Source organism: Mustela lutreola, chromosome 12 (assembly GCF_030435805.1).
Source record: "Mustela lutreola isolate mMusLut2 chromosome 12, mMusLut2.pri, whole genome shotgun sequence".
Classification (NCBI taxonomy): domain Eukaryota; kingdom Metazoa; phylum Chordata; class Mammalia; order Carnivora; family Mustelidae; genus Mustela; species Mustela lutreola.
This window is the reverse complement of record NC_081301.1, coordinates 6,083,733-6,110,562: the sequence shown is the minus strand read 5'-3', so window position 1 is coordinate 6,110,562 and position 26,830 is coordinate 6,083,733. Positions and strand designations below refer to the sequence as shown.

Here is a 26,830-nt window from a genome sequence, read left to right as displayed (position 1 = left end):
TTCTGAGTCAGAGCTTCCCCTAAGATGAGGAGTTTGGGCCATACTGAGAAATGCCAGAGTAGGGGGGAGGGGAGCAGGAAATGGGGCGAAGGAAATGTAAGGGTTGGCGACTTGTAAACGCGTGGATTCGCCAGGGGGCTTTTTCACCCACCGGGTAAACACAAAGATTTCTTTGAGACCCGGAGCAGCTTGGCACCCAGTCTGCGTCAACCACAGGGTGGTCTTCAGCCGAGGCTGTGAGTCAGGCCCTTGCCCCTCCCCCACCTCTGGGGCAGCTTGGGGTGCCCTGCTCTTCCGGACCACCTCCTTACCCCCCTCCCATCCCCTACCCCCTGCTCCGCCGGCCTCCGCTGGAGCTGTGGGTCACACCCACACCGCACTGGCTTCCAGGCTCCCAGGAGCGCCCTGGCACCGAACGCTCCCAGCAGGAGAGGACCCCTCCCAGCAGCAGGGTTGAGGAAGATGGGGGGTGGGGGTGGGAAGACCGAGGCCACACTGAGAGCAGAGAGGAAGCTCGGAACACGGTGGCGGTGTCCCTCTGAGTCAGCCCAGTCCCGCTGCAGAAGAGGCGGCCTCACCCAGGGCCTTGGGGTTTTGGGTGGTCTGCTTGGTTTGCAATCCTTCCCCGACTTGTGGGAAGAGTGCTTCATAGAAAACCTTTGAAGATCTGTGGAAAGAGTGGATGTTCCTGGCTTTGCGGGCTTCCTTGTTCTGGAAGTGGGGAGCTGAGATGCTGAGTAGGGGAAGGGAGAGTCAGCTCCATACACATGAACCCTGAAAGGCGATCCCCTTTAGGTGTCTGTGGGGTGGGGACTACTGCACCATCTCCAGGGGCTCTGGATGACGTGTGTGTGTGTGTGGGGGGGGTGACATCTAGAGGGCCAAAGCTCTGGCCATTGGCCAGTGCTGCAGGGGCTGCTCCCTCATCCTGTTGGAACACATCCCATGGCTCATGAAGGAACCGGGGCCCAGATGAGCTCAAGGTCACAGCTGGGAGGTGGGATGCCAACCCAGGCTGTTGGACTCCGGACGTCAAACTTTGGGCTCTGGATCAAATCTCCTTTGCATTTGGAGGCTCAAGGAACAAAGTGGTCCCCAGATTTTAGGAAGGGAGGATGCTGCACCCCATTGGAGAGGACATCGGGATAACCAGCTGCCTGCCCCTCCAGTCCAGGGCAGATAAACGTGGCTGCAGCCCCCCCACTACCCACCTCCCCTAAGAATGATGCTCCTGTTCCTTTGACCTTGAGTGCGGGCAAAGCTAGGTGGAAGCCTTTCCCTTTGGAAAAGGGATTTCTCTGAATCATGCTCCGCCCCTAAATTTAGGGAAACATAAATAAATTAAGTTTCTACAGATATAGTAGGGTCAGGAAAGTGGGGAATCTTGTAATACGTATCCCAATCTGTAGTGCATAAAAGTCTTCCACGTATTTGGGTGGGCACAGAATTGGGATTACCTCCCCTCGGACCCAAATTCCATTCATACATTCATGCACTCATGCCTTCAGCTGGTCATATATTTTTTCTTTCAGTATTTATTGAGCACCTACTGTGTGCCAGGTGCTGAGACTAAAGAGACAAGTTCAGTCAGTGACTGGCTGGGCTTCCTGCTGGATCCAGCCCAGCTTCTCTGGAAGCATCCATGAAGGACAGACTCCTGGGACAGCTTCACGGCAGCCCCTGTTCTGGGGGGGTGCGGTGAGCATGTGTGTGCACTGGTTCTGGGGAAAAGGTTTCTTACAACTATTGAGAGTGTGCCTCTCAGTAACCAAAGTCTCCATGCCACAGATACAAACATGAGGTTTAGAGAGGTTCAGAGAGGTTAAGCAACTTGCCAAAAGGTTGCACAGATACTACATGCAAGTCTGGGACTCAAACCTAGACCCACCTGACTCCAAATAAACACACTAATGGCTAACATGATATAGCACTTAACGAGGCCGCAGGCACTGTTTTAAGAATTTTATACATGGGGCGCCTGGGTGGGTCAGTGGGTTAAAGCCTCTGCCTTCGGCTCAGGTCATGATCCCAGGGTTCTGGGATCGAGCCCCACATCGGGCTCTCTGCTCAGCGGGGAGCCTGCTTCCTCCTCTCTCTCTCTGCCTGCCTCTCCACCTACTTGTGACTTCTGTCTGTCAAATAAATAAATAAAATCTTTAAAAAAAAAAGAATTTTATATACATTAACTCACTTAGTCCTCACCCCAGCTCTGTGAGGGATATATTATTTTCTCTATTTGCTAGATGGGAAACTGAAGCACAGAAAGGTTGTAACTTACTCGGGGTCACACAGCAGTGAAGCTGGGAATTGAACCAAGGCAGGCTGATTCCAAAGTCTGGCTCTTAGCCAGTGTGCTGAGAGAATTGGCCTTCCCAGTTGTGTGGGGAGCCTGTTCTGGCTGACTAGGTGGCCAGAAAGAGCTAGAAGGTCCTGACAGAGAAGAGGCTCCGGCTGTGAGAACTTCCCCTGAAGTAGGCGGGGTTTGGAAATCCAGGGGAAGGACAAAGAGATGAGCCATTTCCACATCATTTACAACAGAGAAAAACTGTAAAGAACCTAAATGTCCCACAAGAGGGGAATGAAGAGCTAAGCGGTTTTGGTGTCCCCACTAGGTGACGTGAGACACAGATGGATGGATCCTGTGGGAGGAGATCAAGCTCAGCCCTGGGCTGTGCCACTGCCAGCAAAGGGCACTTTACCTGTTCTATCTCACTGAATCTGCCCCCATGAAAATGTGAGGTAGAGGGACGCCTGGGTGGCTCATTCGGTGAACTGTCTGCCTTCGGCTCAGGTGCTGATCCTGGAGTCCTGGGATGGAGCCCCACATCAGTCTCCCTGCTCAACGGGGAGCCTGCTTCTCCCTCTGCCCCACCCCCCGCCCTGCTTGTATTCTCACTCCATCTCAGTATCAAATAAAATAAATACAATCTTTTAAAAAATCGTAAGGTCGTAATAGTCACCAGCATAATAGCAAAGTGACTCAAGTGCTTCCTAGATGCCAGGCATTGCCTAAGCACTTTAGGTACTGCTGTCCCCATTTATAGTTGAGGAAACCAGACTCAGAGAGGTGAAGCTGCTTGTCCACGGGGCTCATGTAGCTGGTGCAACGTGAAGCCAGAAATTAAATGCAGCTATTTCCGGAAAGCAGGTATAGTCTAAAGGGTTGCTCACTGCATAACTAGAGGGGGCACCAGCTACAGTACAATCTGTGGGGATGGTGCTCTTGGAGTTGTGCAGTGCACAACCTGTCCAACCATACATGCAGTCCCCAGGTATGTCTGATCTTAAAATCCTGCCCTTTACATCAATGTCCCATCCAAAAAAATAAAATTATTTTCATGCACACTCTAAGTGGACTCACGAGCAAGCTGGATAGGTGTGGACATGGGCTAAAAAGTCCACAAAATAAAAATTAAACAGATATGTCGACATGGCAGGATTGAGGGATGATTTTTCTCTTCTCAGATGTCCTTTAATGCTGGTCCTTATTGTGGTTGTTCCCTCTCCATTAAAAAAAGGAGACGAATGGATGCCTGGGCTGCTCAGCCAGTTAAATGGCTGCCTTCAGCTCAGGTCCTGGGGATTGAGTCCCGCTCAATGGGGAGCCTGCTTCTCCCTCTCCCTCTGCTTATGGCTCCCTCTGCTTGTCTTCTAACTCTGTGTCAAATAAATAAATAAAACCTTTCTTTAAAAAAGAGAGAGAGAAGAAAACCCGGAAATCTAGAGCAGCTCCATCTGATATGACTTTCTGTAATGGTGACTAATCCCTGTCTGTGCTGTCCTGTGTAGGAGCCACTAGCCACGTGTGGCTACTAAACCCTTGAAATGTGGCTAGGCGGACCGAGGAATGGGATTTATAGGTCACCCTTCGAATCAGTGCAAATTTAGAGTAGCCTCTACCACGTGGAACAGGGCAGAGCTAAAGCAGGAATCGGTATTTTTCCTGTCCAGCGGTGTCATTCCTGCTTTGCTGTCCTGAAGCTCACTCCTGGATTGGAATCCCACGGGATGGGATGAGAATGTCTGTCCGTCCTTCCTTCCTTCCTTCCTTTCTTTTTAAAGATTTTATTTATTTATTTGAGCAGGGGGTAGGGGCAGAGGGAGAGGGACAAGCAGACTCCCCACTGAGCAGGGAAACTGACTCAGGGCTCGATCCCAGGACCCTGAGCTGAAGGCAGATGTTTAACCGACGGAGCCGCCCAGAAACCCCGACGACCCTGGGAATGTCCTTTTTTTTTTTTTTTTTAAGATTTTTATTTATTTATTTGACAGAGAGATCACAAGTAGGCAGAGCAGCAGGCAGAGAGGAAAGCAGGCTCCCTGCTGAGCAAAGAGCCCAATGTGGGGCTCGATCCCCGGAGCCTGAGATCATGACCTGAGCCGAAGGCAGAGGCTTAATGCACTGAGCCACCCAGGTGCCCCATGGGAATGTCCATTTTTAACAAGCTTCCCAGAAGTTCTGAGGCAAACTGCCAGTGGACACTCCTGTGAGAAATTAGGAAGATCTGGTGCTGGTCCCACCACCAGGGACCCCAGGGGAGATGAGAGGGACCGGCGGGTTCCCAGAGTCATGCGTAAAAGAGGCATCGGAAGAACTGCCTTCCAATGTCAGCAGCCCTTCTGGAGAAGAGCCCCCAGACAATGGGGTGGGGGGACCCACAGGGAGATGGGTTACGGCTCACCATAGCAGAGAACTTTCTAGAGTCAGGGTTGGTGTGAGCAGGAACATGCTAGTGTTGTTGCAGATGGCTCTGGGCCCGGGTTCTGAGTGTGCCCACTGCTGGTGGGACCGGTGGGTGCTGGGGTACAGACAGGCTGACACATGGCAGGGGATCGTCAGCCTGGAGGGCACCAGGGCCCGTGAGGGGGAGCGAGTGTGGGCAGAGGGATCAGCTTTGTTCCAGTCAGAATCCAGGAGGCCCTCGGGGCTCTACAGCAGGAGAGAAAAGCCACCTGGGCCCTTAGCAACTTCAACCCCGTCTAGAAATGGTTAACCAGAGCCGCTTTCCTCCAGAGACCAACGGTGGCTTTGGGGACAGACAGCCTGGCTGTGTGACCTGGGTCAGTTACTTCACCTCTCTGAACCTCACTGTCCCCCACTGTCCCCCACTGAGAACAAGGCTTAATGACGACGGTGCCTTCCCCATTTCAGAAGGCAGGACCTTCTAACCCAGTGCCAGGCATGTAATAAAGCTGAGTAAATGGAAGCCAAATAGGGAAAAAAAAAAAAAAAAAAGAGAGAGAGAGAGAAGAAAGGTAAGGAAAAGACCAGAGAGGAGTCCTCTGTCCTCACCCACAGGCCCAGCTGTGGTGAGGAGACAGCTTGACCACTCCAGAAGGCCCTGGGAGCTCCTCGGAGCCGAGCCTCAAACACATTTTCCAGCGTGACTGGAACTCACAAGCGGGACATAAAAACCCTCCAGCGACACTTTAAAGGTCAGGCTGTCATGGAGCGCAGTGTGGTCCCAAAGCCAGGGTTCCGTGAGCCCCTGAGGAGGGGCCCATAGCCTTGGCCTCAGCCTTGGCTGCTGGCTGTGGGCATGGGGCCCCTGGAGACCCCCAGAGGGACAGGTTCTTCTGGAGCCGAAGAAACCTGACTTTCCATGAAGCTGACTGTGCAGGGCGGGGTCCGTGGACAGGATTCAGCGAGTCTATGAATCACCCCGAGTTTCACGTGAAATTGTGTGTGCACCTGTGTTTTTCTGGGGGAAGAGCCCACAGAATTCCTCAGATTCCACAAGCGGTTCACCGGCGAAAGAGGGGAAGGACCAGTGAGCCAGGACCGGGGTTTGGGCTGGGAAGAACACTAGTCCGGAGAACGGTTGTCTGGGTAGAGCCCCACCGTGCTTAGCTCGTTCTCAGGAAAGCCCCGGACGGTTCTGTCCTCTCTGGGTCACTCTGACGGGGAGGAATAGTCACTGTTGTCGCCCCTTGTACAGATGGTGGAACTGAGGACCCGAGGGGGAGGGGGAGGCAGTCATTTGCTCTCTGAGTGGGCTGCTGGTTGCCTGTCCCCCACTGCCCCCAGGCATGCCCAATTGCTGGGTCAGGGCTCAGCTCCTAAGTCCCCCACCCCAACCCCAACCCCAACCCCGGCCCAGAGGGAGCAGAGAGGAGGCAAGCGTGTATTGTCAGGGTGGGACTTCCTGGGTAGAACTCGGGGTCCCACCGCCTTGCTGGGAGCCCTTGGCCGGGTCAGTGCCCACCCCCAACCCCGTGCCTCTTTCCCAATCTGCAAAAATCAGGGGCTGTAAGGTCGCCTCGGGTCTGAGTCCTTGAGAAGACAAAAGTCATGGGCTTGAACCCCAGAGCCTCGGCAGGTTGGCTGCAGAACCAAGCTACGGGGAGTGAGAACATCTCGCTTCCTAGCCACGAGCGCCCACCCTGACTCCCAGCAGGTGCTGACTCCAGGCCTCGAGGGGTCCTCGGGCTCTTCACTGGGAGGCAAAACCCCACGCTTGGCCCCCGAGCGGCGACTTCGCCCTGGCCTGGAAATGGTTAACGAGGGCAGCTTTCCTCCAAATACCAACTCCTTATTAAAACGTAGGTCTTACAATAAATTTGGCATTTGGCCACCAACCTTAGATTCAAACCAGACGGACAGAGGCTAACCTCCTTCTCAGACCCAATTCTGAGCCGAGGGCTGCTCTTTTCCCTCCTGAATGACTCCCTGGCCCCAGTACCTCCTGGAGCCCCACTTTAGCCAGGTGCCCCCACTTTCTGGAGGTGGTTTCGGGGTCTGGGGAGTGGAGAAGCCTGGCCGACGCAGATGTGGCCAGAGGAGCCTGGAAATTTGAACACGTGGGCTCTTGGGCTGCTGAAGCCAGAGGTAGTCAGGCCCTGGAACCCAGAAGCCTTGGGGGAGGCATGAGGGGAGGTTCCAGAAACCCAGAGCCTTGGAACTGGCCTTGGCCTCATGGCCCTTTTCTCTGCCTGAGAATAGGACACAGATATTCTCTGCCCAGTAGCTTTGTCTCTGCTCCCCCCATTGGGCCCAATGACCCCATTTTTCAAAGGCTTCTCCCAGAGTCCCCTCACCCCAACTCAGGGGGGCTCCTTTCCTTGCCATTCTCTGCCGATTCCAGAGGCTCTCTCTGCTCCCCCCGCTTTTTCCAGAACAATTTATTGAGATATAATTCACATACCATTTGAAGTGTGCCCTTCAGTGATTTTTAATATATTCGATTATGCAACCATCACCGGGATTTTAGAGCCTCTCCATCAGCCCCCCCAAAACCCCTGTGCCCCTTAGTCATCCCCTTTCCCTCCCCACCCCCAGGCCTTAGCAACCACTGATCTCTCTCTGTAGGTTTACTTTATTTTTTTTTTTGAGGTTTTATTTATTTATTTGACAGAGAGAGAGAGAGTGATCACAAGTAGGCAGAGCAGCAGGCAGAGGGAGAAGGAAGGGAGAAGCAGGCTCCCCGCCGAGCAGGGAGCCCAAACTGGGACTCGATTCCAGCCCCCCCTGGGGTTCATGACCTGAGCCAAAGGCAGACGTTTAACCGACGGAGCCACCCAGGCGCCCCGGACATTTCTTAAAATTAGAATCATCCATTATGCAGCCTTTCATGGATGGCACAGGCTTCGTCCACTACTCAGCATAATATTTTTAAACATAAGTAATGTTTTTAAGGGTTCGTCCGTGTCGTAGCATGAATCAGCACTTAATTCCTTTTTACAATCAAAAAGCATTCCCTTGTATGAACAGACCACGGTTGGCTAACCCATTCATCAACTGATGGACATTTGGGTTTTTTCCAAGTTTGGGCTGTTATGAGTAACGGTCATTCGTATGCAAGCTTTTGTGTGTCTCACTCCTCTTGGGATATACCTATGAGTGGAATTGCTAGGTCAGATTGTCACTCTGTTTACCATTTCGAAGATCTGTCAGATTCTTTTTCCGAGTGGCTACACCATCTTTCATTCCCACCAGTGGTGCAGGAAGGTTCCCATTTCTCCAAACACTTGCCCACACTTGTTATCTGTCTTTCGATGAGAGCCATCCCTTGGGTGTGAAGTGGTGTCTCATTGTGGTTTCTATTTGCATTTTCCTGATGACTAACGGTGAACATCTTTTTGCATGCCCGTGGGCCATTTATTTATTTGGAAAAATGTCTATTCAGGTCCTTTGCTCATTTTTTTTTTTTTTTTTTTTTTTTTACTTGTTCGAGAGAGAGAAAGTGCACAAGCTAGGGAAGGGGCAGAGGGAGAGGGAAAGAATCTGGAGCAGACTCCGGGGCTGAACGCAGAGCCCAACGAGGAGCCCGATCCCACGTCCTTGAGATTGTGATCTGAGCCCAAATCAAGAGTCAGACGCTTAACTGACTGAGCCACCCGGGATGCCCCGATTCTTTGCTCAGTTTTAATTGGATGGTTTGTCTTTTTATTGTTGAGCTTAAGCGTTCTTAAGATTTTCTAAATACAAACCCCTTACGGAACATGTGATTCTTTTCACTTCCTTGATGGTGTTGACCATAGTTTGAATTTTGATGAAGTCCGCGTCATCTTGCTTTCTTTAATTGTGCATCCTTTGAGTGTCACATCTAAGTAACCAATGTCTGGCCTTTCGGAGGGGAAGGCAAACTGGCTTTGGGTATTGGGACCTCGCATTGTTTTCTGGAATGAGGCATTCCTTCATTTATCTAGTCACCCATTCAGAAATATTTCTGAAACCAAACTTCCTGCCCAGTCCTGGGGATACAGAGGTGACAAGGCAAACCCAGTCCCTGCCTTCCTAGAGCTGAGTTAAATGCAAGAGACAAGCACACAGTAGATAACCCAAAAGAAAAAACGACCTCCTTAGAGACGTGTGGGTGAGGGAGAGGGCCCAGGGGCCTATTAGGAGGAGATCTGACCTGGCCTGGGGGCTGGGAACACTTCTCAGGGCAGGGAATTTAAGTTCTGACTAAAAATTACATAAGCCTGTGTCAGGCAGAAATGGTGCAGTGCCCCAAGTAGGGGGAACAGCTTGGGCAAAGGCCTTGAGGTGGGTAGGAGCTCACATTGTCTGGATAGGCAGATCCCGTTGGTGTCCAGGCCTTTCCACTGGGTTTTCTGAGGGGGTCCGGTCATCCTCAGGAAGGGTACGCAGCACACCGTGGCCTTTTTGCATAGAAGGGACAGGCTCCAGACCCCAGAGAGACCTAGATGCATGGCAGCTGTACCTCTAGGACTCTGCTGAGGTTTCTAGGGGATCTTTAGGAGCCTCCCCCAGTCTCCTCCAGACTCCATGGTAAGCCAAAGCCTGCTTTGGCCCCCTTGTCACTGGTCACTGGCCTGGGGGCAGGGAGAGGAGTCTGGGCACGAGAGTCCCAGACTATTCACTCATTCATTTACTCAACACCCCAAAAATATTTGTGAAGTGTTTACCTTAAGCCAGGCCCTGTGATGAGTTCCAGAGGGACAAAAAAAAATAGTAAGTTCCAGGCCCTGTTGCACCCATGACCCCACATTTACAGTGTGACACAGCTACAACAGGGGGTCTGGGATGGCTTCCTGAAGGAGGTGACATTCTGCTGAGACATGAGGTGAGTCAGGGAAGGAGAGAGGAGGGGCCGCGAGCCCAGGAGCGGTTTGCACAGGGGTCCACAAGTGAGAGGTGTGTATGTCCAGTGTGAGTACCGACCTTAAAGAGGCCGCACACCCAGGACGGCAGCCCCGAGCCCTCCCGAGGACTGGGCCCATCCGGTGGGTAGAGCCAGAAAGGCCCTCTAGAGAAAGGCTCCAACCTTCTGTTGTGTTCACCATGTCCAGGGCTGGGCTGGGGGCTGGGGCTACCTCCTCTTTCCCTTCTCTGGCAACTGGCTACCAGGGATGTATCCAAAAAAGAACGGGCCAGGAGGGTGGGCTTTCTTTGCTGTGTGCCCCTGGGCAGGTCCTGGCCCCTCTCTGGACTTCTCCCTGTCTTCTCTCTAGATCAGAGACAGCCCTGGCTTCCCCTCTTGAGACTGTGCGGGGCCTCCAGGGAGGTGATGCTCGGAAGTCTGCCTGTGTGATCTCCCCAGAGGACCTGAGCCCCTCCTTGGTGCCTTAGGCCTGGTCGCTCAGTGCCCGGGACCAAGGCCAGCTTGGCTGGACATGAAACCACCTCTTGCATCCCTCGCTTGGGAGCCTGGCTGGAGTGGGGCTGGCCGCCTCGGGAAGGGCTCCAGGGACATGCCTCTCCTCCTTCCTCCTGTCACTCCTTCCTTTCTTCCTTCTAACGTTGCTGGCCTGACTCAGGGCCGTGCCTGACCCTGGCCCTGCCCTGGAAGAGCTCACAGGCTGCACGCCTTTCCCTCCTGCATGCTACTCCAGGCCCTGGCTTGTGTGCCGGGGAGCTCCAGCACGCACACCCCACCCAGCTCCGGAAACACCTCTGCGGACTTCAGGCCCCCTCCTCCTGGGTGTATCATCGACCCTAAGTCCCTGGAGAGACCCTCAGAAATGCCCCTACAGGAGGAACGGCTGCCCCACACCAAGCGGGGCTAGGAGCCTGGACTCTGTGCCCACCTGCAGGTTCAAATCCCAGCACCGGCCTTTTTTTTTTTTTTTTTAAGTTTTATTTATTATTAGACAGATATCATAAGTGGGCAGAGAGAGAGAGGAGGAAGCAGGCTCCCTGCTGAGCAGAGAGCCCGATGCGGGGCTCGATCCCAGGACCCTGAGATCATGACCTGAGCCGAAGGCAGAGGCTTTCACCCACTGAGCCACCCAGGCGCCCTAGCACTGGCCTTTCTTAGTCAGATACGGCTTTGGCATGTTCCTTAACCCTGGGAGCCTCAGTTTCCTTATCTGTAAAATCAGGCCAAGAGCCCCCGTGTAGGGTTAATGAGGAGTTCCTTGCTGTTCCCATTTTTCAGTTAGATGCCTGGGGCCGGGGGCGCGGGCGGGGGTGGGGGTAGCGGGGTAGCGGGGGTGGGGGTGGGGGGATGGGGGTCCTTCCTCCTTAACCACTGGGCAGTCTGGCCTTTCCCTTCTCCCTCAAGGAGGCACGCGATTACCCTCAGCGCCTCCTAGTGGCGCTCCGTGGCAGCTCAGGGCAGTTTGCAGCATTTCTGCTGGAGCCCGACAAAGGAGAACCAGGGGTCCTTCCAAGGAACCCTCATCTCTTCCAGGAGACCTGGGAGTGGGGGCCAAAGCCTTTGCAGGCCCCTCCGGGCCCTCCACCTCCACTTCCTTCCTCAGACTTCCCTGGCTGTAAATATTTCTGCCGCTCCCAGCTCCTCTGACGAAGGCCCCGGTGTTAATTTGTTAAATCCACATCAAGGTCCTGGGGACCCGCTGTTTATTTTTGTGAACGTGTTGGCAGAGATCACATTGGAAGGGGGGAGAGGGGCTGCTTATTTGGTCAGAATAAATGCTAATTAATAAAAGTTATTTATTTGGGTTGGAGCTCGCCTCGGCCCCGGGGTCAGGCGCAAACTGACTTTTTGAAGCAAAAACAAACAGAGAGCGTCTCTCAACAGCTTGAGAAAGGCAGAAACGAAGAGGCAGGGTTTATTTGTCTTAGGAAGAATTTGCAGTTAATTCCCTCCAGACTGTTTAGACCCTTAAATTACACGGAATAAGAAAAACCCTGGGTGCAGGGGAGAAGAGCCAGGAACGCTCGATCAGTTGGCCGAGAGCAGGGTTTTTAAATGTCTTTGGCCCGCATTCAGCCAAATAAATGGTACGTGTGAAATAATTTAATGGCAGAAAACTGTGCACAAGTCTTTTTTTTTTTTTTTTTGTATCGTAATGTAATCGGGGACGAAGTAATTTGGTTTTAAGGGAGAGAGAGCATAGCAGGCCTCCCCCCCACCCCCTTCCGAAGACGTGTCTCTCTCTCTCCCCCAATCCAGCCCTGTAATGGCAATGGCCATGGCACCAGGGCAGCCTGTGTAAACACAGGCGGGTTTGGGCTTAATTTTGAACCCCGGAGAAAAGTGGGACTTTTACTGAACAAAAGGATATTTGGGGCACAGCCTGACTTGGAAAGAGCCGGGGCCCCAGCAATCGCTGGCTGGAGGCTTAGTGAGTATTTCTTTCTTTTCCAAGTGCTTGGACGTCCCCGCGCGGAGCCCCCTCCCTGGGGGACACACACGCCTGCCTCGATAGGCGTCTCAGAAGGGGACGTGGGAGCTTCAGGTCACAAATATCCAGCACATCCGCTGGGAAGCAGAGGCCAGCCTGTGGGTTCGAGTCCTGGGTCGCCTGCAGGATACTGTTTGAGGTGTCCTCAACCTCAGTGGCTTCTCAGCCTCTGCCTGCAGCTGGGACCAAAGGGCCTGGGGAGAAACACCCTTGACCTCGGGCATGGAGCCGCTTGCACAGAAACAACAATGCTAAGGACAGTGACCGTTTATGGAGCAAATCCTCTGCTCTGGGCACTGCACTGAGTTAAACTCTGCTCCTTGTAGGACCTTCATGGGACCTCGGGCAAGCCATTGTCCCTCCCAGCTCCCAGAGGGGAGCTCTTCCTTTGGAACAAAGCGGTGCCGATGGACGGATGGACAGACATACTTATGTCTTCCCCCGCCCCTCCCCGCCCGCCAGGACAGGCTGGAGATCCAGGGGCATCCCCACACCAGTGAGGTGCCGTGACCCTGCCTCCTAGAGCCAGGACTGAGATGGCGACAGACCCCTGTGTCACCTTCCCTAGGAGCAAGGTGGGCGAGGGAGGAGACCCCCCCACTGCTGGGGCTGGCGGAGCCTTCTGACCAGCAGGAATTCCAACCCAGAGGGACAGCCTTGGCCTCAGTTTCCCCGTGTGTGCAGTGGGGTAACACCTCCTAGGGCGGGGGCAGAGATTCGGTGGGTGGCAGCAGGGGCGACGCTTGGCACCACTCGTGGGCCGAACCAGCTTTTGCCGAGCCTTGTCCCAGCCCTGGTGCTGCCTTGATGTGACCCCGGAGACAGCGGACCCCAGACCCACGAGGAGACCAGCTGGGGTTGTCGGGGGGCCCGGCGCTAAATGCCTTCGCATGAGCGTTTCGGCTCCAAGTAACCACACAGTTTAACTGGTGAAAGAGCCGAGTTTCTTCCGGCGCCCAATTGGCGGGGCCAAGGCTGCAAAATGGTCTTCATTTAAACACCCTCCGTTTTGAATTGCTCAGAAACTTCTCGAAAAAGTCTCCTTTTTTGGCTGAAATGCCTCCTGCGTTGGGTGTGTGCCCAAACAGCGTTGCCTGGAGGGGGGCGGAAATCGTGTCTGGGATGGCTGGTGTTCCAGAAACTTCCGTCCTGCTTTCAGGCTATTGATCGCCACCCGGTTTTCAGCTCGTGGGCCCTTGTTGTCTTTGGTTTAGCTTTCTTGCCGCTCCAGGGGACAGGGATGTGGGGCAGAGAGACATTCGCAGGCACCAGACATTCTCATCCATCTTCGCCTTTTCTTGGAGGAGAGGGGTGAGGAGAGAAGGCTGGAGCCCGGCCAGGGGACGAGGTGGCTCCCTTGGGGCCACTCGTGTTCCCGGCCACCCCCCCCCCGCGCCCCCACATGTGACTCCTGCGTTTGCAACCGTCCTGAACGTCCTGCTAGACCAGCGCCATGAGCACGGTGAAGGAGATAATTCTTTGGTGGGCAGGCGTGTCCTTGCCCTGTGTATCAGCGACCCAAGCCTCTACCCGTTCAACCCCCGTAGCACCTCCCAAGAAAGAAAAAAGAAATGTCTCCAGACACTGTCAGGTGTCCCCTAGAGGCAAGATTGTCCTCCACTGAGAACTAGCCATCCGAACCCAGCTGTCAGGTCACCTTTTCCCAGGCACTGCCCTGTGCAGGACCACCTTCGCCTCCCACAATCAGTATCCCCCAGTCTCATGGAAAGCTTCATCCTCAAATCCAATCCGTTGGTTGCTCGAGAGTCAATAAATCCTGCTAATGTGGGAGCATCTTTGAAAACAGGGATTGAGTGATATTCATCGTGGGCCTGGAATGTTCTAGAAGCTTGGGAGAGCGAATACCCAGCATTGTGCATGTTAAGGGAACGTGTAACTGGGAAAGCAAAAATACAAGATGTGGACTTAACTCCAAAAGGTTGACAGTATGTTCCGTGGTCCAAACTGAGCAAAACAGGCCTTCCCGTACACCGCTGGTGGGAAGCCTTATGGGGGACTCCGGCCACCTCTAGCATTTTTCTCACTGGCCCAGCAATCGCACTTCTAGGAATCTGTCCCAAACATGCGCTGGCAAAAAATAGAAAATCATGTCTGCATGTGGTTCTTCGTCGTGGCATTCTTTTAGTGGCAAAAGACTGGAAATGCGCCAGGTGCCTGTCAATAGGGCTCCAGGGGGATAAACCATAGCAGTCCTCCAGCCCAGTGCTTGGGGAGTGTGAATGATTTCTGTGCACTACATGGAGGGATCCCTGCTGGAAGGAAAAAAAAGCTGCTTTAAAAAAATAAGCTCCTGGGCGCCTGGGTGGCTCAGTCGGTTAAGCGTCTGCCTTCAGCTCAGCTCATGATCCCAGGGTCCCCGGATCGAATCCCAAGTCGGGGCCCCTGCTCAGCCAGGAGTCTGCTTCTCCCTCTGACTCTCCCCCGTGCTAGTGATCTCTCTCTCTCTCTTTTTCTCTTTCTCTTTCTCTCCCTCTCCCACTCTTGGATAAATAAATAAAATCTTAAAAAATAAAAATAAAAAATAAGTTCCGCCAGGAGGAAGGAGGGAACATGAGAGAAGATAGAGTGTGGGGGGAGCAATCCACAGAAGGAGGGTTATGTTTGCTGTGCCAAGGCAGAATGGTGTCTGGAATATTATCGAGGAACGGGCAAGTTGAAGCACCGGGGTGTTCAGCATGATCTCATGCTTGTAAATTTTTTAAAATGTACATTTGTCATCTCATAAAGCATGGGGGGTGGAGCTGGGGAGAGGGGAGTGTTTTGTTTTACTGCTGACCCTTCTCTGGTATCTGAATCTGTTACTGTGACAAGCAGTGACATTACTTGGTTATTAAAATATACATTTTTAATAAAATCAGAGGCACAAGGAAGTGCTGAGTTTGGTGGTGGTGTGTGTGTGTTGGGGGGTTGAGTGTAGCAGGGGATCTCAGGTGGTCAGGAGGGCTCCCTGGAGGAGGGGACAATGAACTGGGCCCTTGTGGAAAAACAGTCAAGTCCAGTTCCGCCCCTCAATAAAATGGAAATGTGGCCATAATGGCTGTTCACCCCCTGGTCATTCCCACCTCTTGTGCATTGCCTCTAATGCCTTTTCTCCCTCCCTCTGATCTGATTGGAAAATTCCTGTACATTGGGACGCCTGGGTGGCTCAGTTGGTTAAGCAGCTGCCTTCGGCTCAGGTCATGATCCCAGCATCCTGGGATCGAGTCCCGCATCGGGCTCCTTGCTCCGCAGGGAGCCTGCTTCTCCCTCTGACTCTGCCTTCCACTCTGTCTGCCTGTGCTCACTCTCACTCTCTCTCTCTTACAAATAAATAAATAAAATCTTTAAAAAAAAAAAAAAATTCCTGTACATCCATCAAAACCCATTTCAAGCACCACCTCCTCTGAGGAGCCTTCCCTGATTGTCTCCCCATAGCTGGCCAGAGCTGAGTATCCTCCTGCACCCTGGTGTTCCCTTGGTCCCACATCACTGGGCCTCTTATTCTGGGGCCACCTCCCTGTCTGCTCCAGCTCTTTCCAATACCCGGCACAGCCCCTACCACACAGTAGCTGCTCAGTTAATATGTCTGGATAAAGGAAGGTGTGAACTCCAGGGATCTGCTCCTGCTCTGGGGCCGGACCATCCATCCGGCAGTGGGGGAGACGCGAGGAGAGCACACAGTGCAAAGTGCCAAGCTAATACCCGAGTCGTGACCCCCTGGGTGGGCCACCCCCCACCTGCTGACCCTTGGCCCCTCCGCAGGTGAATGTCCCAGCCCCGGGCGCGGGAGCGCCGCCAAGCGGAAGAAGAAGCAGCGGCGGAACCGCACCACGTTCAACAGCAGCCAGCTGCAGGCTCTGGAGCGCGTGTTCGAGCGCACGCACTACCCCGACGCCTTCGTGCGCGAGGAGCTGGCCCGGCGCGTCAACCTCAGCGAGGCGCGTGTGCAGGTGAGCAGTGCGCACCTTGGGGGGGGACAGGGAGCCCGCCATGGGAGCACGCAGCCACCTCTCCCTCGGGGCTCCGGATTCTCTGTGGAGGGGAGTCCATCCGAGGCTGGGAGGACTCAAGTTCAAATCCAAGCCCTGCCCCTTACCAGCGGTGTGGCCTTGAGCAGGTTACTTAACCTCTCTGCGTTCAAGGTGCCTTCCTGGAAAGTGAGGACCACGTGGGTCTCTTTTATAGGGTTCTTAGGAGAATTAAAGGAGTTAACAGATTTGCCAAGCGCTTACTTAGAGCAGTGCCTGGTGTGAAAGGTTTTGATAAATAAAAAAGTCGCGTTAAAGTGTTAAGGGCCGCTCTGTGCCAGCTCTGGGCCCAGTGCTCAGCACGCCCCTCTCCAGTTAAAACCTTGTAGCAGCGAAGTGCTCGTGCCCTCGTTCCTCCGTGCGTTCCCTCGCCCTTTGTCCCACGCTCACGTACTCCGCGGTAGAGTCAATCCCGTTTTACAGATGAGGAAACCGAGGCCCAGACAGGGGAAGCTGCCAGCCCACAGCTGGTGACAGAGCGGGCACGCACTGCATCCAAAAGGACGTGGGTCCCCTTTGCCGCCTGCTGCACGCGGTTCAACCCCCCTCCCCTGCCCCCCAGGTCTGGTTTCAGAACCGCCGGGCCAAGTTCCGCCGAAACGAGAGGGCCATGCTGGCCAACCGCTCCGCCTCCCTGCTCAAGTCCTACAGCCAGGAGGCCGCCATCGAGCAGCCCGTGGCTCCCCGGCCCACCGCCCTGAGTCCCGATTATCTTTCCTGGACAGCCTCGTCCCCCTACAGGTGAGAGCAGGAACCCCCGACCGGCCAGGAGGGGGCGGAGCCCTAGGAGTCCCCGCCCCCTCCCAGGATTGGCACAAGCTATGATCGGTGCCCAGACGCTGCTGAAGCCCGGGTCTGCGGAGTAGTGTGTGTGCTCATGAGTGTAGGTGTGTGTGCGAGAGTCGCATGATTGTGAGGACGTGTGCACACGAGTGCTTGTGTGAGGCGCTCTGCTGGGGCCCTGGTCTTGTGCGAGGCGAGATCCAGCAGGTGGGCCCGTGGGGTCAGAATCCCTATGATGCCCATGGTGGCCAGCTCTCCCGCCCTGTCCTTACCTAGGGAGACCCACCCAGAGGCATCCTTCTGAACAGGTGTGTGTTCCCTCCTCCCCCATCCCGCTGTGCGCCTGGCCCTGCCGGGGGGGGGGGGGGGGGGACGGGGGCACTGAGGGTGAGCAGGACCCAGGGAGGCTGCTCCGTGTCCGGTGGGGTCTGTGCTTGTTTCTGACTCCTCCCCAGAGCCTACAACCCCAGCCATGCCCGGCCCCGGGGGGAAGGCTTCCCAGGAGAGGCAAGGAAGGAGGCAAGGCAGAAGGACCACAGGCTGGGGTCCAGGCCTGGCAGCCGGAAGTGGTCAGAGCCACATGTACTTGTGCCTTCTGTCCCCCCTAGCACGGTGCCACCCTACAGCCCTGGAGGCCCAGGCCCTGCGACCCAAGGAGTCAACATGGCCAACAGTATCGCCAGCCTCCGTCTCAAGGCCAAGGAGTTCAGCCTGCACCACAGCCAGGTGCCCACGGTGAACTGATGACCGACCCCCCAGGACCCCGCTGCCTCCCTGGTCTAACAGCAGCCAAGACGGCAGACAAGAAAGTGGCCTTCCCCTGTCCGCTGTCTCCAGGGCAGGCTGATTGGGCTCTCCTGGCCCCTCTCTCCAGTCCAGACTGCTGGGCCCAAGAGGCTGCTGAGATTGCTGAGATGCTGGGAGCCCTTTATCTACAGCCGTGGGAGACCTTGGCCCATGACCTTTGGAGGGATTGGGCCAGAGATGGAGAAGGAGCCCACCAAGGACTACATTTATTTTGTGTATTAAAACCGAAAAGCTTTTTTCTTTAAGAAATAAAAAAAAATTTAAAAAAAAAAAAAAAAAAAAAACAAGAAAAAAACTTTAAGCCCCAAAAAGTTTGAGGGAAGGCAGATAAGGTCAGCAAAGCAATTGAGTGGATGGCCTTCTGGGGCCCTGCTCTGGCCTGCAGCCCTCATGAGGCCTGCCCTGGGCCCAGCTCAGACCAGCCACCATGCCAAAGCCAGATGCCCTCCTGTCTGAGCCTTCTCACGAATGAATCCAACATCCAGCAGAGCCCCATGGGTAGGGAGTCGGATAGGAGGACAGAGGCCTGCCCTGGACCCCAGTGAGCACCTAGGCATTTGGGAGAAACCCTGCTGTGTGACTCTGGGCAGATACCTTCCCAGTCTGGGCAGAGAGTGTCCCCTCGGCCCTATGGTTGGGGGCAGGGAGGGTGACCATGGATTCCTGGGCTGGCCGAACTGTGGGTGGCAGGCAGATGCTGGAATTAAGTCTCTTATCTCTGGGCATGCAGAAGGTGTGGGACACTCTTGGGGCCTAGGCAAATGACCCAGGAAGCAGGGGTGCATAGTGGAGGTCCCATGCAGCTTCGAAGGACAGGCCAAGGACACTGGAAGACCTTATCCAAGTGCACCCACCTTTTCGCAGATGATACCTGAGGGTGACAGAGGACACACATACCACCAGCTAATGACATGACTTGGCAGGAAACCAGGGTGAAGGGAGTGGTTGTAGCCAGAAGGCAGCCCCTTCTGCCTGGCCCCCTCCAGCCTCTTCTGCGGGGCATATCCTCCGGGGAAGTTCAGAGTCATTTCTGCCAATAGTGACCTCAACCAGTCCCCAGCAAGTAGCACAGCACTCCCTGACCCCCAAAGGGCATAAAGATGACCAGCCCCTCCTGGTGATGGCCCTCGTTGTGACACCGTGGTCACACCCCAATGCAGCCAATCAGAGGGACCTCTTCTCCCATAGTCTGCCCTGCCCACACTGTAGCAAATGCCCCAGGTGTCAGCTGTCCCCCGCCCCATGGGCTACAACTTCTAGGTGACCTCAAACAGGTCAAAGCCTCGTAACAACCCTTGCGTGGGGGACAATCCCCATGTCTGTGTTAGAAGGTACGCTAAGGATATGTCTGAGTGAGGGGAGGACCCCTCCCCATTCTCCCGCATTCACCCTGAGACCTTCTCCCCGGTACTTCGTCTGGGATTTCACCGTGAATACTGGGTTCTTGCGCATTGAGCTCTGCCCGTTTCCAAGGTGCACACAAGCCCCAGGACACTCACCGTGTGACTTTCTCGTGGCTGAACAGTCGGAACTCTTGTGGTCCGGAGAGTGTGGGGCACCCATGAGGGTGAGGGAGGCGCGAGCTCTGGCTGAAGGCATGGGGAGGGGGCATTCTGCTGTCTCAGAGGGCTCAGGTTCACCAGACTATGAGAGCCAGAGCAGGGGGAGACAGCTGTGCCCTGGACAGTGTGTGTCAAGGGGAGGGGGCTTGTCTTGCTCAGCTTGGCCTCTGCCTTGGCTTGGTGATTTCTGGGCCTCCATTTAATGTTCATTCACTGAACAAATAGGACATACTTGCTGTGTGCCAGGGCCCTGAGAGAGCAGAGAACTGACACGGGGTCCCTTGCTGCAGAGGCCACACTCAACACAGGGAGCCCCAAACTTGGTCTGAGACATCTGCGCAGTCTTCCTGGAAGAGGCATCCTGGAAGGATGAAGGGTTGGCCAGACAAGGAGAGTGGGGGAGAACAGTGCTTCTGGCTAAGGGAACAGCATGTGTCAAGTCCCTGAGGCAAGATAAAAGCTATCGTTGGGGTCCAGTGGGGACAGTCCCAGGGCTGGATCTCCCAGTGTGGGATGAAGGTGGAGAGAAGCTGGCTCAGGTGGGGTGATGTGGCCAGATCTAGAAGTCCGGATGTCATCCAGGCAGTGGGGAGCCACGGAGGGGATTGGCTTGGTGGAGGGACACCCCCGCCCCCCGCTTCTGTATGGAAAAGTGGCCATAGGACTAAGAGTGGAGGCAGGGAGGACTCTGCAGAGGCCAGGGCAGCTGTCCAGAGAGGAGCGGCAGCAGCACGGACCAGATGTGGCCAGATCTGGAAGGTGTTCCAAGCACATCGGGGGCAGGGGTTAAGGACAGGATGATGGGCTGAGGGAGATGAGGGAAGCCAGATGGTGGCCAGGATTTGGCTCAGGCACACGGAAGTGCCCGGGAGGAAGAAGATCCTGGAAGCAGGACCTGCCTTGTAGAGGTGTCAGGAAGATGCTGGCCTGCCCTTCCACCCAGACCAGAGCTGGGGGCCATCATGGCCCAAGCAGCCTCCTCCTTCATGAGGGGATGACCATTCCTGCCCTCACCCAAAGAACCTGCACCAAAGAAGGCCATTGGCCCACGAGGGGCCAGAGCAGTGCCCTCTTGGCAGCCAGGCAGGCCTCTGTCCTCCACAAGAGCACTTAAGCGAAAGCAAGTGACAGGCGGCCCAGCTACTGGCCCGAGCTCAGCGCTCAGATGGAACCACGGCGGTCTCTTTATTTCCTATCCAAAGAGAGGGTGCCATGAAGCATCACCAGGTCGGGGCTGCCCGCAGCAGAGATGGGGTCACACTGGGTGGAAGTTGGGGCCTAGGAGGTGGGTCCCAAGAACACCAGCTTCACAAAAAGCTGGGGGCCTGTTTCCCACGGAGGCAATGGCCCTACCGTGGGACCACAAGGATGTCAATGTCACTTCCTCCCAAGCACGGTAGAGAAAACAAACCAGCTTAACCGTTTACACGTGCGGCTCCAGGGACCTGAGGGAGGGGGCACGGCGGCAGCCCTCCCTGGAGGAGGCTGTCGCTAGTGTCCCCCTAACTGCAGGGCTGTGTGGGCAGCCCCCTGGGCCCCCGTCCCAGGATAGAATTTTCCATGAGGATAAGATTCCCAAGGCCCCGTCCCCTGCTGGGAGAACTTGGAATCTTTCTCTCTCCGAATCCCTCAGCCCATTTGGCCAGGCAGGCTTGGGAGAGGACATTGCATAACTTCACTTCTGTTTTGTTGTTGTTGTTGTTGTTGTTTGAAATACAATAACTTGATTGAAAGAAAGAAAAAAGGCAGTCTGGGCTCTCGCAAAACCCAGAACCTGAAGATAGAGACCAGTTTTACTTTGGGCTAGGCATCTCTGTGAGCCTCAATTTCCTCCTCTGTAAAACAGGACTAACAACAGGGATGCCTGGGTGGCTCAGTGCATTAAGCAGCTGCCTTCCACTCAGGTCGTGGTTCTGGGATCCTGGGATCGAGTCCCACATCTGGCTCCTGGCTCAGCAGAGAGTCTGCTTCTCCCTGCTGCTCTCCCTGCTTGTACTCTCCCTCTCTGTTAAATGAATTAAAAATTTTAAAAACCTTTAAAAAAAAAAAATGGTGCTAACAACCGGTAATGAGAACCGAAGCCACCTCATGGGATTGTAGGCACAGAGTTCCCTTCTATAAATGGGCACTTTGGTGTTTACGGGGGAGGGGCACAGAGTAGTGTTGGAGGAAGTCAGACTGCTTCCCGTCCTGGGGTGCAAGAACACGTCTTCTGCCCCAGGTACCCCGCACACATGGTTCCGGGGCTCTTCCCTCTGTCCCTTCCTTGCTAGAGCAATAGGGCATGCGCAGCCCTGCACCTCTGTCACCCACCCCTGGAGGGCGCTGTGCGGTCGCTGCTGGACGCCCAGCCTGGTGACCATCAAGTGCCCGCCCCAAGTCTTTTCTCCAAAGACAAACAAGCAAATCCCAAATCACCAGCTGGGGTCCCAGCATAAACAGGGGCACTAGCCTTCCTGAAAATGTCCCCACAGTCGTGAAAACGTTCACATGCTGTCACCACCAGTAATTCCATCTCGAAGCCCCACTTCGAGAAGGAATCCACCATGGGGGAGGGGAACCACGATGTACTGAGCCGTTTGGCACACATTTCGTCCATGCGATGCAAAAATTCTGGGACGAACACAAACCCAAATATAAATATTGTCGTCTAAATTTTCATCGTGGTTTGTAATCCGCTTGTCTGCGTATTCTCTGTCCTGTGACTAATAACCTTACAGAGAAACAGAACGAGCAGACCAATGCACTAGTCTCAACTGCACAAAAAGCTCTTTAAAGATGGAAAATGTGCTTGCTCTGCACTGTGTCCCCTGTGAGGGGGTAACCCCCTTCCAGAGCTGTCCTTCCCCGCCTGTGACTCTACCCTTGGTCCCCCGGGGTCCAGAAGCTTTGTGGTCATTAGTAACTCTTGTCTATATTGCAAAGAGTGTTAGAGAGCTTCTTAACCCTTTGTTCACACCGTAGAAGGACTGAGCTTGAGATATGGGGGGTCGTGGGGGGCATATGGAGATCAGAAGGAGTCCTCAGAGGAGAGGTGAAGGGCTAGACAGCATCCTAAAATGGCTCCGTGATTCTCACCCCAGGATAGTCCCTTGTGGGCGTGTGGGTGCAAACTCCGACTTGCCTTTCACCAAAAATGAAAGAAGTTAGCCGATTTAATTAAAGTCCCTAATCAGATGACTTGACTTGATTGAAAGAGAGATTGATTATCCTGGGTGGGCCTGACCTAAGCAGGTGAGCCCTTTAAAGGAGAGTTGGGTCTTCCCCAAAAGAAGGGATTCAGAGCACAGAGATGCTCTCCTGTCTGCTGGCCTTATTGCCCAACAGCCCTGTGGCGGACTGCCTGTGGAGGGGCGGCCCCCAGCAGCAGAGGACGTCAGTCTTACAACCGACTTTCGGTACAGGCTATGCCCAATCTGAATGAACTCGACAGGACACTGAGCTCCAGATACGGCCTCAGCCCAAAGGCCTCTTTGACTGCAGCTTGGTGAGACCCTGAACAGAGAACCCAGTCAGGCTGGGCCCTGACTCCTGGCCTATAGACACTGTAAGATCACAAGTGGGTGTTGTTTTAAGCTGTTACATTTGTGGCAGCTTGTTACACGTCATAGGAAAGACTACAGGTGGAGAAGGAGCTTGGCTGTCCACCTTGAGCTTGGCCTTCCTCTGCCCATGATGTACCCGACAACCCCAGACCCACTACAGAGGAGACACAAAGCCTTTGCTCAAATTATTTTCCAAGCCACAGGGAGATCCTCTCTTCTTACCTCCTTCCAGGCATTCTGCACAAGCCGGCAGATTTCTTGCCCTAAAACCCAGCCTTGATCTTGCCTCCCGCCGCCACCGTCTAAAGCCTCCTGTGGCTCCCGAGGGCTCTCTCTCGGCAACATTCCATCACCCAGGCCAGGTGTTTGAGGCTCCACCATCTGGCCAGGCTCTCCCTGTCTAGCCTCAATCTCCTCTTAACCCCTGCCCCAGACTCTCCAGATAATCCCGCCAGACAGTCCTTTTTCCCTGCCACGCTCCTTCCTCAGGCTCTTCCCCTGTGGCCTTGAACATGCATTCCAAAAAGGGTTACAATATTGTGTCAACTTTTTAAAAAAACGAAGCCAAATTCTAGATAGTCAGCAGATAGCTCTGCATGTCTGGGGGAGTTGTGTGTAGCTTGAAAGAGAATAATTCAATGTTATAATTTTATATTTGGAAATAGGAAGAAAACTCCTCTTGTTTTCATAATTCACACTTTAAAAAGTGAAGTTACTCAGAATCTTCTTGGCAGGCACAGATACCAAGAAGGGCGACCTTTTGTCCCTGGGATGGCCACGCGGCAGGCATTCCAAGGAGCAGAGATGAGACACATGACCACAATCTCTTTTGGAGATAAATACATGCACACACACTGATACATAGTGTATATTTTATCTATGCATATTAAATACATATAAGTGTTATGTGCATTTAAATGCATATTATGTATCTAATATGCACAGATTCCTGAATACATTATGCCAATTACCTATCATATGCAAATACATAATATGCATTGTTTAAAAATCTGGAAAGTAACCAACCATAACATGAACAGTGATTTTCTCAGGACGTGGGATTGTGGGTGGTCTCTGGTCTTTGTATATATACTTGTAAATTTCCCAACATGGGTCCTAAAACTTGACAAAACTCTTTTTAAAGTCCCCTCCAAACTGGAACCATCTTTTTTGGAGGACAACATATACCACAAACCTTAAACATATGCCCTTCACTCAGTAATTCTCCTCCCAGAAATGGACCTTTGAGAAATGGACGTGCACAGAGATTTCTGCTCAAAGATGCCCGTGAAGGCATTGCTCATGCTGACGCAGCCTGGAAAATTAATTTCTCCAACAGTAAGGGCAGGTTAAATAAATGATGAGGTTATCCAGGATGATGGAATACCAGCGAGCTGTTAAAATTTGCATTATTGACCATCGAGAGCCCCGGGAGGAAGGGCAGAGGTGACATTAAGGAAAATCCCGAGCAATGACAAAGGAGCCAGTCTGACCTGTTGGTTGCAAGCCCGTGAGCCACAGATGCCACTGTGAGCCACTGTTGCCACCCACACCCATGACACACCGTGTTCCCAGTGCCAAGAAACCCTTCCCAAACACTTTTTGTCGTGGAATCCACACTGGATAAGAGCCGTCCTGAGTCCCCATCTGTGTTACATGTACACACACACACAGAGACACACATTCATTTTACACACCATTCGTTCACTTCGTAGAGACCTCCTAGGAGCCAGGTGCTTTTCCAAGACCTGGGGACACGGGCACAGCAGGAAACAGCAGGGACCCAAACCCCCAACTCCCAGAGGGGCACAGTCTGGAGGAAGAGACCAACAGTGAAGGTCGAGAAGATGCCAGCCTTTTGAGAACACGGCCTCCTGGGGACACGCACATGTACATACACGCGGAGGCTTCTATGTGTCCCGTGGGAATTGGGCTCTGCTTCTGCAGAGGGTCCCCAGATCCTGTCCCTGCACCTCCAGGACCATGAAATCAGGCTTTTTTGCCCTGTGCCTTGCTTGTGTAACATTTGCCTGTGCTTCTGGAACCCTCTCACACCAGGGAAGCTCTTGGAAGCCTTGAACCAAGAAATCCACTGGATGAGGGAGCCCCAGGAGTTCCCAGCAGGGGCCCTCATGGGACAGAGACCACCAGCCATCACCCATCCCAGGCTTCCTCCAAAGCCCACTGCCCACACTTCACACTCATCCCCAGCCCTGGGGCAGGAGGGAGGAGACCGTCCCAGAGAGGGGGCCCAAGTCTGGTTGGGCTGGTGGCAGGCATGTGGACTGCGGACAGAGACCAGGGCAGGATAACTCGCACTCGGTGCCTCTGGCCAGCTTGGCCGATGTGCTCTGGTCTTGAGGAAACTGCCCGGCTTGTCTCGCCTGCTATAGGAAACAGGTGCTGGCTTCCCTGGGCCTGGGTGTACAGCCTCGGGGTCAGCTGCTGCCAGGAGACGGCTCCCAGCCCTCTCCCCATCCTGGACTGTGTCCACCCAGTCCAGTCCCTGTGTCCCTGCTCCAGGGAGCAGGAGCAGAAGCAGAACAGGCTTCTGGGTGTCCTTTTCCCCTGCAAACCCCTGCAGCTCCTGCCAGCTGCCCCTTGACAGCACCCGGGCCGGCCCCTCGGGCCCCTCCCTGCTCTCTCCTCACACCTGCCTCTCCCCTGGGCCCTCCCGCTCCTGGGCGCAGGCAGGGTGCTGTCCACGGCACTTGGGGAGCAAGGGCCACTGCCTGGCTGTCAACTCCACTCTGCTGGCTTTCTCAGAGATCCTCTTAGGACACAGACCCAACTACACTGATCCCCCTCTCACATCCCCAACATGGCCCCAAAGCCTCAGATGAGCCCCACCCACAAGACCCCAAGAGACTGAGCTCTGCTCAGCTTTGCCACTCAGTTTCCTCGGCTTGGATATCCCCCCACCAAACAAATCCATCTTATCTCCATTCTCAGGTGAGTGGCTGCCTCCCCCTGGAAGCCCCCCGCCCGTGCTCTCACTGCTCCATCTCCCCCATTAGGGTGCTGGCACTTGGGTCGTCACTGTTGTTCCTGTGTCCCCCCACACTGTTGCGGCCCCCACAGCCACACCACATCCAAGGGGATCCCACAGAGGTGGGTGAATGGTGCGACAAGGCACAGGGGCTCCGCGGGACCACCCGCTTCACACAGGTCCCCCGGTTTACAAGGTTCCCGTGGGTGTCGGATGCCCTCCTCACCCAGCCCCGCGCTGAGTACTGTGTCCCCTCACCCTCTCCTTCCCAGGGAGGGAACACACTACGGTATAAAAACACATACTGGGTCTCTGTCCTTAACCACATCCGGGCTCAGGAACGCTGGGCAAGCGACTCCTCCTCTCTGAGCTGTACGTCCCTCTTCAAAAACCAGTCAAGCCTCCCTGCTTGGATCTGTTTAAGGATCAAGTGAAAAAAGACGCTCCGTACCGCCCTCAACCAAGGCTTAGCCAACGACGTTCCAGGCGCGCAAGGCCGCCTGAGACTAGAAGCTCATCTCGCCACCAGGGGACAGTGTTATTCACCCCAGCCCTGCGCTTGGAGGACAGGCGGGGGGGGGGGGGGGGGGATGGGGGGGCAGGGAAAGCTGGGGATATAGCTAGTGAGGTCAGGGGTCCCCTGGGCCCCGTGAGGCCCCCACCCAACAGGCCCATCAGCCCCCAAGGACAGAAGTTCAGGGGCTGCTGGCGGTTGAGAGGGAAGCCCAGGGTCTTCCCCAGATCCTGGTGAGAAGGGGCAGCAGTTGGGAAAAGGAGGCAGCAGGCGACAATGGTCAGAGTCAGGGTTTCAGAAACTGACAGGCGGATGCAGAGCTGACCCTGCGCCTCGGGTGACCCCTCCTGGAGCCTCAGTGTCCTCATCTGTAAAAATGGAATTGATAGAGCATCTTACTCACCCGAGTGAGGGGGTGGCCGGGCATCTATCTGATCAGCGTGCTCGCTGCACGGCTATGTACCCCGATGGGGTGGGTTTGTGTGTTTGCGGTGACCGTATCCTGTCAGCTTGGCACCCCCTCCCACTCTAATAAAACTATCCAG

General features: G+C 54.5%; 1 protein-coding gene across 1 annotated transcript in view; it reads left to right on the top strand.

Annotated features, from left to right (window-relative positions):
* The window catches only part of PRRX2 (paired related homeobox 2), a 42,550-nt gene extending 24,624 nt beyond the window's left edge, over window positions 1–17,926 (top strand). The window contains exons 2-4 of the mRNA XM_059142743.1: window positions 15,820–16,007; window positions 16,648–16,826; window positions 17,477–17,926. Coding sequence (XP_058998726.1) covers window positions 15,820–16,007; window positions 16,648–16,826; window positions 17,477–17,612 — 503 coding nt within the window. The 3' untranslated portion in view covers window positions 17,613–17,926. The remainder of the gene's footprint in view (window positions 1–15,819; window positions 16,008–16,647; window positions 16,827–17,476) is intronic.
* The last annotated feature ends 8,904 nt before the right edge of the window (window positions 17,927–26,830 follow it).